General features: G+C 32.8%; 1 protein-coding gene across 2 annotated transcripts; it reads right to left on the bottom strand.

The window, feature by feature from the left end:
• Window positions 1-6,106: 6,106 nt before the first annotated feature.
• On the bottom strand, window positions 6,107-12,130 carry LOC121212431 (vesicle transport protein GOT1). 2 transcript variants are annotated; one of them, XM_041085043.1, is made up of 7 exons: window positions 11,983-12,130; window positions 11,706-11,756; window positions 10,405-10,496; window positions 10,220-10,300; window positions 10,015-10,112; window positions 9,848-9,929; window positions 6,107-6,445 (listed from the first exon to the last, which is right to left on the bottom strand). In XM_041085043.1, exons 2-7 carry the CDS (start codon window positions 11,734-11,736, stop codon window positions 6,407-6,409), a joined length of 423 nt encoding a protein of 140 aa, XP_040940977.1. In that variant the 5' UTR covers window positions 11,737-11,756; window positions 11,983-12,130; the 3' UTR covers window positions 6,107-6,406. The 2 variants fall into 2 exon arrangements, with proteins under 2 accessions (XP_040940977.1, XP_040940978.1); XM_041085044.1 differs by having other exon boundaries at window positions 11,706-11,762; window positions 11,983-12,089.
• Between the last annotated feature and the right edge of the window lie 1,736 nt (window positions 12,131-13,866).

The raw sequence follows: 13,866 nt of genomic DNA, 5'->3' as shown, positions 1-13,866 counted from the left end.
ATTTTTTATTTACTTTTCTGTCAATTTGATTATTACCCTTTAAATAAAAGTGACTTTAAAACTATAAAAAAGAATTAAAAATTTAATGTTATCTAAACTAGACCGGATCGATCAGTTGGACTGTTTAGATCGAAAACCAATTGAGGTATTGGTCTAATTAGAGATAAAAAATTGATTAACTCGTGAACTGGTATGGACTGGTTGAATCGAGCTAAAAAAACCCACTTGAACAGACAGTTGAACCAATTTTGAATATGTTTCACCAATTGATTTCCAGAACGATCGGTCCGACCGATTCAAAGTAAATAAATTATTAAAAATAAAAAAATTATAAAAATTGTTCAACTACCGGTTCAACTAGTTTTTTAGCCCAATTCAACTAATCCATATTGGGTCGTGGGTCAACCAATTTTTTACCTCTCATTGGACCAATATCCCAACTGGTTCCTAAACTAATTGGTCCAGTTTGATTAAGATAACATTAAATTTTAGAATTTTTATATTTTAACTTTTTTAAAAAGTAATATTTTTTATTTTTAAAGTTTTTTGATTTTGTCATATCTTTTATTTTTATAAAATTATAAATTTTTATGTTTTTTGGTTTAAAATATGAAAAAAGAATAATGTTTAAATATTTTTAAAAATTTTACCTACTTTTAAAAAGTATAGACCAAATTAACAAAAAAATAGGACTAAGAAAGTTTTTAAAAAATTAAAAATTAATTGACTTGCAACAAGCCATTTGAAATTGTAGTTAAATTGATTTTTATAAGTTTTATTTTTTATTTTTTAATAATTTATTTTCTTTGAACCAATCGGACGTGTTGTTCTGCAATCAACTAATCAAACTAGTTTGAAGTAGGTTCAATTGTTGGTTCAATTGATTTTTAGCTTGGTTCAATCAATTCGTATCAGTTTGTAGGTCAACTGGTGTTTTACCTTTCATTTGATCGATACCCAAATCGATACCTAGTCCAACCAATTCGACTGGCCAGTCTCGTCCGATTTAGATAACATTGAATGTTGGGTTTTTATTTAAAATCATTTTTTATATTTTGAATTTTAAAAGAGTCTTAATTTATTTCATAATTTTTTTCAGTTTTTAATAAAAATATATATTTTTTATTTTATTTTTTTATTTAAATAGAAAAAATTATTTATGTACTTTTAAATAGTAAGAATCAAGGTGACAAAAAATTGTAAATGTTGAGGGTTAAAAAATTATTTTACCTCTTACATCATTAACTTTAATGGTAAAACTAGACGGACGAACCAAGATTTTTAAATAAAAAAAGGACAAAGACTCAATGTTTCAAATTTAAAGTATAGTAACTAAATTTTTAATTTTAAGAGTGTACAAAAAGCTTTGATGAATTTACACCCAACTGATAATCTATATATATAAGATATAAAATCTCATGATTAAGGACTCTAAGGATGGTTTAGATGGCCGTTGGCGGTGAGATTAAATATTGTAGCAACATTATAGCTTGAGACAAAAAGTAAGCTAAATGTACTGTAACACCTCAAACCCGGCCTAAACGTTATGGTCGAATCCGGCGATGTCACATGGAAGGGATTTGAAAACGGAGCTTACTTGATAAAAATCTTAAACTTAAAACCTTTAATTACTTTCATTTATTTCGAAATGTATATTCAATTAGTCAACTTGCCTTAAAACGTATCATTTTAGCGGAAGTTTAGGAAAAATCGCCGTGTTTAAGGAAAACAATTTGTATTGCAAGAAAATCATGTTTTAGGTAAAACCATCATAGTTATAAGCAAGTTAAAACCAAAAAACCAAAACCAACGCCAAATAGTTTAAAAGATCCAAAAAGTCCCAGAAAATACAACCTCTCCTATCTCAATGTCAAAACTTAATTAAAACCATAAAACAAAATAAAACAGTAAAAGCGGGTGGTCACCGTCGAGTCCTTCATTGCACCGATCCACCTACCTCTGTAGATTACCTATACAGAACAAACAGAAAGGGGGTGAGTTTACGTAAACTTAGTGTGTAACCTAGCAGAATTACACATGCCGACATACTAATTATCAAACATCATACAGATCCAAATTGAGGCATAAGCCCATTACAGACGCAGATGCAGATTCAGGCCTAAGCCCATCTTAGATACAAATACAGATCTGCAAATCAGAATTAGAAATCAGATGCCCACCCCCATCCTCTACACACCATCTCCAACCATCCCTACACACCATGCGGGGTTTAAAACACTCACCCAACCCTAGACACCATTTTGTACCAATGTGGCACATAATAGATATAATGCAGCCATGCTGCCAGATAATAGGCATAAACTATCTTTCAGAACACTTCCTCCAATAAACATCATCCCACCCCAATAACAATATTAGAAACAGAAACAGTTATGCAATTTGACATACTCAACATGCTATCAATTAGATCACAGATAGTCATACAGATCAATAATCATACATGCACAATTCTATCATGTTCAGTATAGGATATCCGACAAACAGATCATACAGTTTAAGGTTTGTCTGCCCTTACCGATCCTACAGTAGGCCCACAGTTGTTTGGGATGACCTGTGCAACCCTAGGAAAACTTTTAGATAGATGGGCCCACACGCCCGTGTGGGTTGCCCGTGTGGGTTGCCCGTGTAAGCCTAGATGCCACACGCCCAAATTGGCCTTGCCCGTGTGGATCACATGGCCTAACCCAGATACCAGACACCCAAGTTAGCCTAGCCCGTATGGCCCACACGGCCACACTCGAGCCACCACACGGCCATGTCTTGCGCACGGCCATGCCTTCGTTGATCACACAGCTGTGTTCTTACACACAGCCTACCAAACGGGCAACCACACGCCCGTATGGCGTCGACAATGATCATTTTTGGCTTTTGTCGAAAACTTGATTCTGCGTTTCGAGTACACACCTGGTATCGATTCGATGCGAAAACATTCCTGAGCCTTCCAGAACTTAAAAATCGACATACCAACGCTCAGAATTAGACTTATTACACGATTAATTCAGAAACCCAAAATCAACCACAACTTAAATCAAGCGCTTACCACTTATTCCAACACTCCGAACGATTAACTATGATCCCGTAGGAGAAGAATCACAATCTTCTAAACTCATTGCTGCCCAAAATAGAGGTATAATCCCAATCAACATTGGAAAAGAAACTACAAGATGTAAAGTAGGAAAACCCCATTTATTAAGGCGAATGACAAGACAAGAGTGTCGAAAACAAAGGTGGGACGGTCAACACGAAAAGCGAAACCAAAAAGGGAGAAAAGGAAAAGGAAAAATTGGCAGAGAATAAAGGTCTAACGTTAGTTTTTTTTCTTAGGAGGAGGGAGAGAAAATTTGCAAAAAGAAAGATAGCAGTATCTGGTAATCCTCCAAATCCCATATTTTCCACCCACTAACCCCTTCTCTCAGACTTCCAATACAACTCCCTTGCTCACATAGAGATTCAAACATAGAACCTCCAACACACCAATTCCCTTACCACTAGAACCAGCAGGCTCATTCTGATGTAGACTTACAGACAATTAAATATGAGCCCACTGCACAGAGATAGGCTTAACTCCAAAAATAACAAAATTACTAAAGGTAAGGCTTGAACCCAAGACCTCACATACACACCCAAAACACTTAACCACTGAAGCAGACAAATATTTGTTTCAAGATTATTCAGAAATAAAAAAATAGAAATTATGGGGCGTTACACGTACCGCACTGCACCCCACCTCCCATCCAAACCTATCCTAAGAATTATCTAGTTTCCTCCTACAAAATAATCCGAATTTGACGTCTATTTTTGAAATATAAAACAGATAATAAAAATTACATGTCATAGATGGCCAGAATTAAAATTGTTAAAAAAAATTCAACATTATCGAATTTTAGTGTTTACACAAGTGTTACAACACCAACTGGGACAGATGATATAACAAAAGATATTTTAACAATGATATAACAAAAGATATTTTAACAATCTCTTTTTAGCATTATTGACAAAATCTTATAATAAAAAAGTCATACATCCAACACAACAAACAACTACTCCCCCGAGGATGCATCATAAGCATAACTCGTGTTTATATTCGAGTAAAGACTTAAGAGTCTGTAGGCAAGTTAAGGATTTAAAATTCACCAATTTATTGCCACCTTACTTACCTCGCTAGTTGCTGCCCTTGAAATCATACAGGACACTTAAACTTACTACCTTCTTATTTATTGCCACCGATTTTTGAATATCAACATTAATTGTCTCAAATGGGTAATGATGTTTGCCTTCTACTTCTAGGAGTAAATGCTTTGTTGGTTAAGATGTGGTAATATTTGATCTGTCAGCAACACCAACAAGAGTAGGTTCTTCCATAACATCTACAGGGTATTCTAATTTTATAATTGATTGAATAAAAAAATTATTTTTCACATTATCATTTAATATTATTTATATAGTATGTTTAATGGTTTTTACATTTAAAGTAAATTGTATAAATAAATATTGTTCCATTGATTAAAGTTTAACTAATATTAAGTTGCATTACATGGTCAGATGTAATACGAGAATACAACTTATATCAATAGGTAATCTAAACTGTGCACAGTTTTTGGGGTCAAATTGAGAAAACGACTCATGATAGAACTATGATGTAGTCTATAAATCTTTGGAAAGAGAGTTTGTTTGGGATATTAGGGTAAGCTTGAAGCATAGAAATAAAAAAGATAGATATTGTTTGGGCTGATTCGTTTATAAATTAATTCACTTGTGATGTTTATAGTATAATTTGCTTAAATCATTAGTAAGAGGATACCTATGTGTATATGACTCATGTACTATGATATATTGAAAACATGTATTTTCAAGATAGTGAGCTAAAAGTTGGTAACATGTATTTTAAAGATAGTGAGCTAAAAGTTGGTATGTTGGGTACATGACTTATGCATGACATGACTTCCCTCACAATAATGGAATCATAACTCAGTAAAAAATTAAATTGTATCCTCTCATTGGCATTATATAAATTATGAAAATGGAACATGGCTATGAGTCGTTTGGGACAAATGATTTTTATGATTACTGATATAATTAATGAACATCTTCATTATAGAAGATACAATGATGACCATGTAATAAAAAAGGATATGATTATGTGAACAGGTTTAACCTAAGGATAATAAATAACAAGGTTATTAGACTAAAACTTAAAATAAATAACTTTCATAATGATATATGTAATGGAGAGTTCAATTATGATACTTTTAGTGCAATGACTCTATTACTAAATAACTTAATAATTAATAAATGGAAAGCCAAATTTTAATTAAAAATTATTTTAGTCCTAATTGTATAAGTCTAATCAAACCATCTACTAGCTCACTACAATTTTGAATGGGTTGCATGAAAAACTTGAAGGAACAGACAAAATGATGAACAAGAAACAAATTGTATAAATTACTATTTGCAATAATTGTATTTTTCTCAAGAAGAGATCATTTAAGAATAATTGAATTGTTTTAGATTATTATTTAATTGAATGAATAAATTAAATAATTATGTGTAAAGTAAATATTAAATTATGTGATTATCATAGTTTAATTTCGTTTGCATATAAATTTTAATATGATAAAATTATTATAACTTTAAATCAAATTGGAATTAAGTTGGGTAAATTATTCAACTAAAATTGACTAATTAAATATTAAAATTAAATTAAAAATCATTTAATTATTTAATTATTTAATTATTTAATTAATTGATTATATGAGCAAGTTAGGTACACTCAAAAAATTGAACTAGCAAGAGCCAACCCAACTTCCTTATTAAGGCAAGGTGTCGCAGCAATGATACTCCCCTCTTACGGGAAGCCACCGATCAAATGTCCTTCTAGAGTCCTAATTAAATCGAAATTCCTCCGTTTTAATTAATTTGAAACTCTAGATGAGAATTAGTTTAGAACTTTTAGCATCCGGATTTCCTTTACTAGACAGCAATTCTGAAAACCTTTTAGCATTTAAAAATAAATTTAAAATTTTCCTTTCACTCCATTTTCTAAATCAAAGTTTTCCTTTGTTTCTATCTTGCTCTTGAGAGAGAATTTTTCCCCATCGACTCCCCAGTTTTCACCTTCATTTCATTCATCATTTTTCATGTACACAAACATGATTCTTCAAGAATCAAAAAATTGATTATCAGATTTGGCGTAGTACTACATGACATCATTTCATGAAAGCATGTTTCACCACTTTGCATAGACTTTTTTTTTATATAATTCACACCATTCATTCCATCGCTTTGACTTGTGCCTATTTGTTCATAAGAACCCCCATTCAATTCCACATGACTTACAGAGTCAATTGGCTCATCACTATTTCCAACTCTCTGATATATGGCGTCGTTATACAGGCACCCTCCTGCCCCTATACCGATCCAATAACTGCAGCATTAAGAAAAATGGACCAAAATTAGTTCAATATAAAAGAAACTACCTTGAAGAAAGTTTATTAGCTTAGTAAGTCGAGCATTAAAATTATAGGGTGTCAGTAACATTGTCGCACAACATATAAAGGTCCATCAATCAATCCCACAAACACTATTTTTAAGCCTATTCACTGGGAGGAAAGAAAAGAGGGAGAGGGTATTTGTCTACAACGAAAAAGTACTTTCTTGAATAGTTTACAAAGACTGATCATTATATTTTCATCTATAGAATGATGGATCATACTTTCAAAGTCAATGCCCATCAAATTGACATTCTAAACATCTGTCTGAAGAGATCTTCAGTTTACTTCTCAGATGATATCATTTGGAATTCGCACAATCAGAAAACCAGATTTAGGTTTTATGATTTTTCAGTTCGATGCTCTATAATCATGCATGTACGCGGGTTCTATATCTGAAGAAAAGCCAAAAGTCAAACAAAGAAAAGGATAAATTTTGTGACTATCCCTACAAGGACGCCAACATAATGAAAAGAGTAGACATGTACATAACATGATCCCTAGGGCAAACCAAGCAAAGGGAGGTGACTTGTAAAGAATTCTACTAACTTCTATTAATAAACTCAAGATACAGCTATGATTAATGTTATTAATTAAAAAAGGAGTTACCTTGTTGATTGCAAATAATTTCAAAGCGGAAAAGAGGAAAGTGAAAAGAAGGGGACGGCTTTACTTATAGAGCAAAATTCCATTTGCTCTGCGTTTTCCAACAATGTGATAGTACAACGAAATAAATCATGGGGGGGGGGGAGTTTATACAGAGTGCAGCTTTCTTTAACAATATGTTTCCCACCATTGTGGGATTTCATTAAAAAAAAGTGAACTTAGGAAAAAAAAGGCTTATATATAAATGGAGCTTTCCATTTGCATTATAATTCCAACCGATGCATGAATGAGAATTTGGAGGGGAAAAATTCCCTTCATTTCAGAATTCAGCATAACCTTAAAAGAATTTTTAGGCTACAACATTCATACTTTTAGACATTCAGTCATTTAATTTTAATTTTCCCAAAAACTGAAAATGTAATAAATATGAGTATCGGCCCATAAGCAATAATTAGACCTGTCCATAGTGACTGTGTCAAGCCTAGAGGATTTTCCAAATTCAAACCAGCCTAGCCAGAATTGCTTTTTATTAATAAAAAATTGTTTAGATTTAACATAAAATTATTTAGATATTAATACAAAAAATATTTTTAATATATTTTTAACATTGAAACAGACTGCCCGGCTGAGCTTGGGTAAGAGGTACAACAAAAGTTTCAGGCAGCACCTAGCCCTTTGACAAACTCTAAGAAATAAGCAAAAGGGGAGGAGTTTATTCATAGAGGCTACCCTCCCTTTGCATTGTATCTTACTCTGATGTAGGATTAAATTAAAGCTTGAAATGCAAAAGGAAGAAAGGAAAGGCTTATTTATAAGTTCAACTTCTCCTCCCACCAATGTGAGATTAAAATAAAAGTGATGAAGAAAACTATTCATTTTCCTTTTGATCCTAAACATATCAAAACTGCAATTCTAAGAACACAGAAGATTATTACAAAATCATCATAATAGAAACATATGGAGCATACATACACTACATTGTACATACTTAACAATGATAAAATCTTAAATTCTGATTTGATTAGAAGATATAATTGTTGGGAGTACTGATAACCATGTCTCAAATACCAATTATAAAAGAATTAAAAAGTATTAAACATAACTAGTTAATTTAAAGAGTAAACTATACCCTTAGTTATAAAACAATGGGTAAGTTTTCATTTTGATCATTTAACTAAAAGAAGTTCTTGTCATTGAATTATTCAAAAGTTTTCAATTAAGTTACTGGGCTATTAAATTGGTGTTATATGGCTTTTTATGTTCGCATTGCCTACACCAATCAAAAGCTCTCTTTCCCTTTTTCTTCTACAATTCAATTTTTTTTCATGAACGTCCAAATCTGCGAACTAACATTCAAACATTTTCTTTCTCCAATCTTCGACACTAACTATCATATCAACTTAGATCTAAGGTATGTTATTTTGCTCATCGATGGGCATTGGTCATCCATACCGACCGTCGAATTGTCGCTTAGAGCTCCCTGTTAGAACTTTTCTCTTCAAAAAAAAAAAAATTTAATAGCCCAATGACTAAACTAAAAATTTCTAAATAGTTAAATGACCAAATTGTAATAATTGCTAGTTAAGTGACCAAAACAAAAATTAACTCAGTTTAGTGACTAATAGTGTAATTTACCCCAATTTAAATTTACAATTAATTTATTATTATATTTCATTTTGGGCAAGCATTTTTAAATTGTATATTTCATTACAAATATAATTTAGTTTTACTAGCATGTTATTATCAAATTCAAGATCTAGCTCACTTAGTAAAGTCCTTAGTAGTTTACCTTGTAAGACAAGGTTCAATTTTTATCATGAGCATAATCTTTTGTATTTAGAGGATTCGGTTATCCAAATCTGCAATGCCATTTCCATGGAATGGTTGCTTTTTGACAGCAGCCATGTTTGACAAAATTTTCAGTTGATTTTAGAAGGGAAGAAAAAGCAATAGACAATTATACCCTTTATACCTCAATGAAAGGCTGCATGAATAAGGTAATGCATTTTTTATATATGAAGATAGTCCACGTAGGTGTTTGCCTCAAGGCACTTTGGCTTCAGCTGAGCCACTAGGCCAGGTTCTAAAGTCAATCACCTATTTACAGCCTGACCAGAGCACCTAAACGTGCACCAAGCAATATTAAGAACATATTCACAAGCTCTCATTTTCTTAGGTTTCCTTTCTTGCTATATCAGAGGGGGAGAAAGTAAACAAGAGTTTATATTAACTAAATATTTTTGGATGAAATTATCAAAATAAATGAACAAACAACTGAAAACAAAGATTCCCTGGTGATTAAATAAAGTCAGTAACTTAACCAATCAAATATCAGCTCTGTTTCTATAGTTTAGCCTTTCCAATAATCCCATTCTAATTTGTGTTGAAATAGATAACTATTTAACCCCCTCCTTGCAGCAAGGAGAAGGGATGCTGATTCAGTTACTCACATATTGATGGCACAAAAATGACTTCAAATTTCACTTCTTTGATGTAGAGATAAATATCAACAAGTTCTAGAATTAGATGATTTGCTGGCTTTCTTTCATACTCTAAGATCAGTTAAGACATTGATTACTGGTTTTCCAAATTTTGGAATGGTTCCAGAATACTTTTACACTTCTACACTAACCAACCGAGAACTAACAAAATAATATATTGCAAGCATGCATGCCCAAAAGACAGTTTGTGATTTAAAAAGAAAATTTACTTGACTTCAAAACTGAACATACCGATCTGACGTATGGTTGCTGGAATAGCCAACCAAGAATTGGTATCCTCTGCAGAAACACAGCCAGTGTTGGCCAAAAACCACTGCAAAAGAGGTGGATGTTAAATGAGTAGATAAAAAATGTTAAGCATTTGTATTAAATCAAGGTAATGAAAATTTCATATAGACCTGAAGAGTACAACGAATCCATATGTCTCCAATATCATGCCAAATATGGGCCATCCAACGACAACGAAAAAGAAGCCAACACCAAAAGAAATTGTTCCCTGTATTTAGCATCAACATATCATAAAGAAAACGAACGATGCATTTATAACGTCAGAGTTTAGGTATGTGAGTTTTTGTGTGAGTGAGTGTGGAGAATAAATAAAACCTTAAAATTTTGAGGTTTCATAAAAAATTGCATGGTGGACTTCAGACCAATGGTTAAGGTCACTCCTGATATGAAAAGGATCTGATTAACAGAAAAAAGAAGGTAGTGTTAATCAAGTATGATTCAACAGGGAAAATGAAAATAATTGTGCAAAGAGGACAAAAAGATAATAAAAGTTAGCTTACATTTCCCATGGCAAGCAATCCCTTGTCGAAAAAGAAGATAATTCCCAAAAATGAGAAAAATATGCCAAATCCCGTTAATCCGAGCCCAATTTCTGTTTTTCATAATGTCAGATATTAGTAAAAATGAAAGTTAAACCAAATGATAAGTGCATATAAGGTTTCCCTTTTTCCGTCAAAATAATGATGACAAACGAAGTCATAAGTCCCCAATTAGCTAAGTTCATGTGAATCAAATGCTAGACAGTAGCAACGCACTCCTACTCACCTCCAATCAATATCAATGACAACAATCCATGTAACAGAACAAATAGTTGGCTCAGATCACAGGTTTAGACCTAAACTAAAAAGATTAGATTCTAGTAAAATAAGAGTTAACAAAATTGTCCATATCACATATAGCTAAGGTGTTGGTAAAAGTCTTACCACCAAATAATCTAATAAATTATTTACATATTGTAAGATATTCTGCAATACTCCTATGAAATTGCAATAACCCTAAACTGTTTCCATTAGCATTTGTATACAAAATCCACATGTAAGAGGGTTCGTCATTTTGTTCAACTTAAACAACACCATCATAAGCAACTCCAAGAAGGTGTGGTGCACACGCTTCACCAAGCATAAATGCATGCATAAATAAATTTAACAATGAGAACTACATCCTATTGAACTATCCTATATATTTGAACTTTGAATAATAAGGGGTGTACATATCAATTAGAAATCCTTCACCATCTACGCACATCAAATGTGATCAACGGAGCTCCACTAGTAAATCATTTTGGAGTTTGACTAACATCAATTTATTAGAATTACCAGTTAATATATGTTTCTTAATAAAGCAGCATAACTTACCAAACAACTCCGAATAGCTTACTAAAATATTTGTTCGGATAATAAATAATAAAAAATATTCTTTCTAAGGAAATATATTCGACTGACTTTGCCATAATAATTTAACGTCTAATATAAATTAGCACATCAAATCATTCCCAGATTGCCTCAACGTAAAATAACATGGACACTTCAAAGACTTTCCTAACTTAACAGCAGTTACAAAATTTTACCAACATGCATAATAATAAATAAAAATCCCAAGATAAACGATGAACCAAGTCCAGAGATCTGAATTTCACAAAAATTTCTAGGGATTGCACAATGCATATTTCAAGCATCAAACCTCCATCGGAAAAAAAAAGTATCACACCGAACAGAAGTTTCACAAAATCACAGATTCATAGATGCGTTAATTGAATGAAAAGAAGCACAGAAAGCACAGAAAATGGAAGATAAAAGCTCACTTTTTCGATCATTCATTTCAAAGGAAACCATTTGGCTGATTCTTCAGATACCTGTTACTTTCAAAAAGCAAAACAAATAAGAAACGGAATCATGTGAGAGAATCAGGGGAAAAAAGGAGAAAACAGAATTTAATAATTAAATACAGATCTAATAGAGTACAGACTCCACATAAAAAAGAAGAAAAACAAATCTTAAATAAAAAATCCCGCTTGTTTACAGAGAGGAAAAAGAAGTAATTTCTCGGTAATCAAACAGAGAAAGAAAAGAAACAACTACCTGAAAGTGATTGAGAAATTCAGAAATGGGAAGCGAGCGAGCGAAAGAGGGAGCCGCGAGTTAATGTAAATAAAACAAGTTGAAAAAATACTTGAGATAACAAAAATATATAAAATTTTAAAAATTTTTATTTAGCATCTCTGTTTACATGAGAAGTAACTGAAATGACATAAAACTCCTCATCATCAACTTATATTTTCCAAAAGCAGTCCATCAAAAGAGGCAATGTAAAGTTTATGTGACCACTTGTAGTAGCAGAAGCAGAAGCTTTTCCATTGCTGCATTGCTAAAAAATGCACATTCTGGTATTAAAATATTGTAACTGAATATTATATATTATATTAATTGAAATTATATAATATATTAATTTCGTTTATTGACAACCGGAATCCGAATTAACCTTAATAATCAAGATAATGAAAACTTAGAAAAAGCGTGGATTAATTCAGATTGGACCGACTTTGGGTAATTCCTAGTAAAAGTATCTCCTCCGTCTGGTGGTGGATCTTCTCAAAGTCCGCTTGATGAGTCCTTAGTTTAGAACAAGGTAGCTGCTAATGCTTCCAATCTATTAATTATGATATCATTTATAATTAACCTCTCATTGTTGAGTCCAGAAATACTCATTACTGTGTTGCTATCTGATATTACAACATCTCTCCTCTATAAAACATCTCGTGTTTTTTGTTGCTTACTCTCCTTTTTAGCTAAGCCTGTAAGGACTGATTTTCTATCAAATTAATTAATATATAGTCGTCAACACCAATCTGCATTTGCAATAAATCCAAGGAGTGAAGACCTTCTATACATCATTCATGAGAAAAGCAATAAACGATGTGTTTTTACACTGAAAAGCATTGCGGTGTCGGCGAGGGAAGCATCATCAATGGCTTTGTAGTTCCATTAAAAGAGAACCACAAGCTGTTGTTGACGAGAGTGCTTCTCCCACAGTACAACACCAGTAGCTTGCAAGTTTGCAAGTTCAGCATAAGCAGCTGGCTTATTGCATTTCTCAGTTTGTACTTGGGGAAGTGGTGGTTAGGGAGATTCTAAGATATTGGCCAGTTACTAATTGTCAAAAAGAAATTATAGTTATAGGAGAACAGGATGAGGTGGTGGAGAATATGGATCCAGATCAGGCCCCTCTGCACCCAAATAACAAGGTGTTCCAACAGTTAACACAAAATGTGAAGGCCATGGATCCAACTCTATACTACAGGTGCCTTACAGAAATGGGTCATCGGGAATCAGAAGAAATCAAGAGGAAACAGAAATAGTGACAATTTATGCACATCAATAATAAGCTCTTCCATTCAACAATATATGCATGTCTTGTTCTCATTGAACTGAAGTGCAAGGCGTCGTATTTTGTGCTGCCACTAACTTCAGCAATTAGAAAACATGAAACCTTAGTGACGACAACTAAGAAAGTGGCTATGAATTATGAGACTCGTGACATTGATGGAACAGAATGCCAAGATTCTGGCAGTGTTCAAATTTCAAAAGTTAAAAAGGAAAATGAGGGGACTGTCGGGTTTGTTGTGATGGGGCAAAAACCAAACAATTCTATGGCCAGTCCACTAACGAGCACTTTTCTTTGGGCTTACAAAAGTCGTGTTGGGTCGCAAAGTCTGTTACTAAATCCAAATTTGACTTTAATACAAGCCATGTTTGATGTTTTGGGATATTTGGGTATATCTAAGCGCCCATGTTTGTGTGGAGTGGACGAGGCTGCTACTAGAAAAGAGAAGGTTAGCAGCTCCCTTATATGAATCTTGGACTGATGAGAAGGTGGGGGCTAAGAGTGGCTCTCAGCCTCACCGGGGTTACTATTGTTGTGGGTTTGGGAATTCATACACCATTTATAATCTTTCTTTGTCAGGA

Source organism: Gossypium hirsutum, chromosome A13 (genome assembly GCF_007990345.1).
Source record: "Gossypium hirsutum isolate 1008001.06 chromosome A13, Gossypium_hirsutum_v2.1, whole genome shotgun sequence".
NCBI classification, from domain to species: Eukaryota; Viridiplantae; Streptophyta; class Magnoliopsida; order Malvales; family Malvaceae; genus Gossypium; species Gossypium hirsutum.
This window is presented reverse-complemented; position numbering and strand designations above follow the sequence as displayed.

Coding starts and splice junctions, on each gene's coding strand:
- LOC121212431 (XM_041085043.1), bottom strand. CDS start 11,736: ATGGTTTCCTTTGAAATGAATGATCGAAAAA. Junction 10,497..11,705: donor TGAAATGAATGATCGAAAAA/GTGAGCTTTTAT, acceptor TATGAAAAACAG/AAATTGGGCTCGGATTAACG. Junction 10,113..10,219: donor TGAAACCTCAAAATTTTAAG/GTTTTATTTATT, acceptor TGCTAAATACAG/GGAACAATTTCTTTTGGTGT.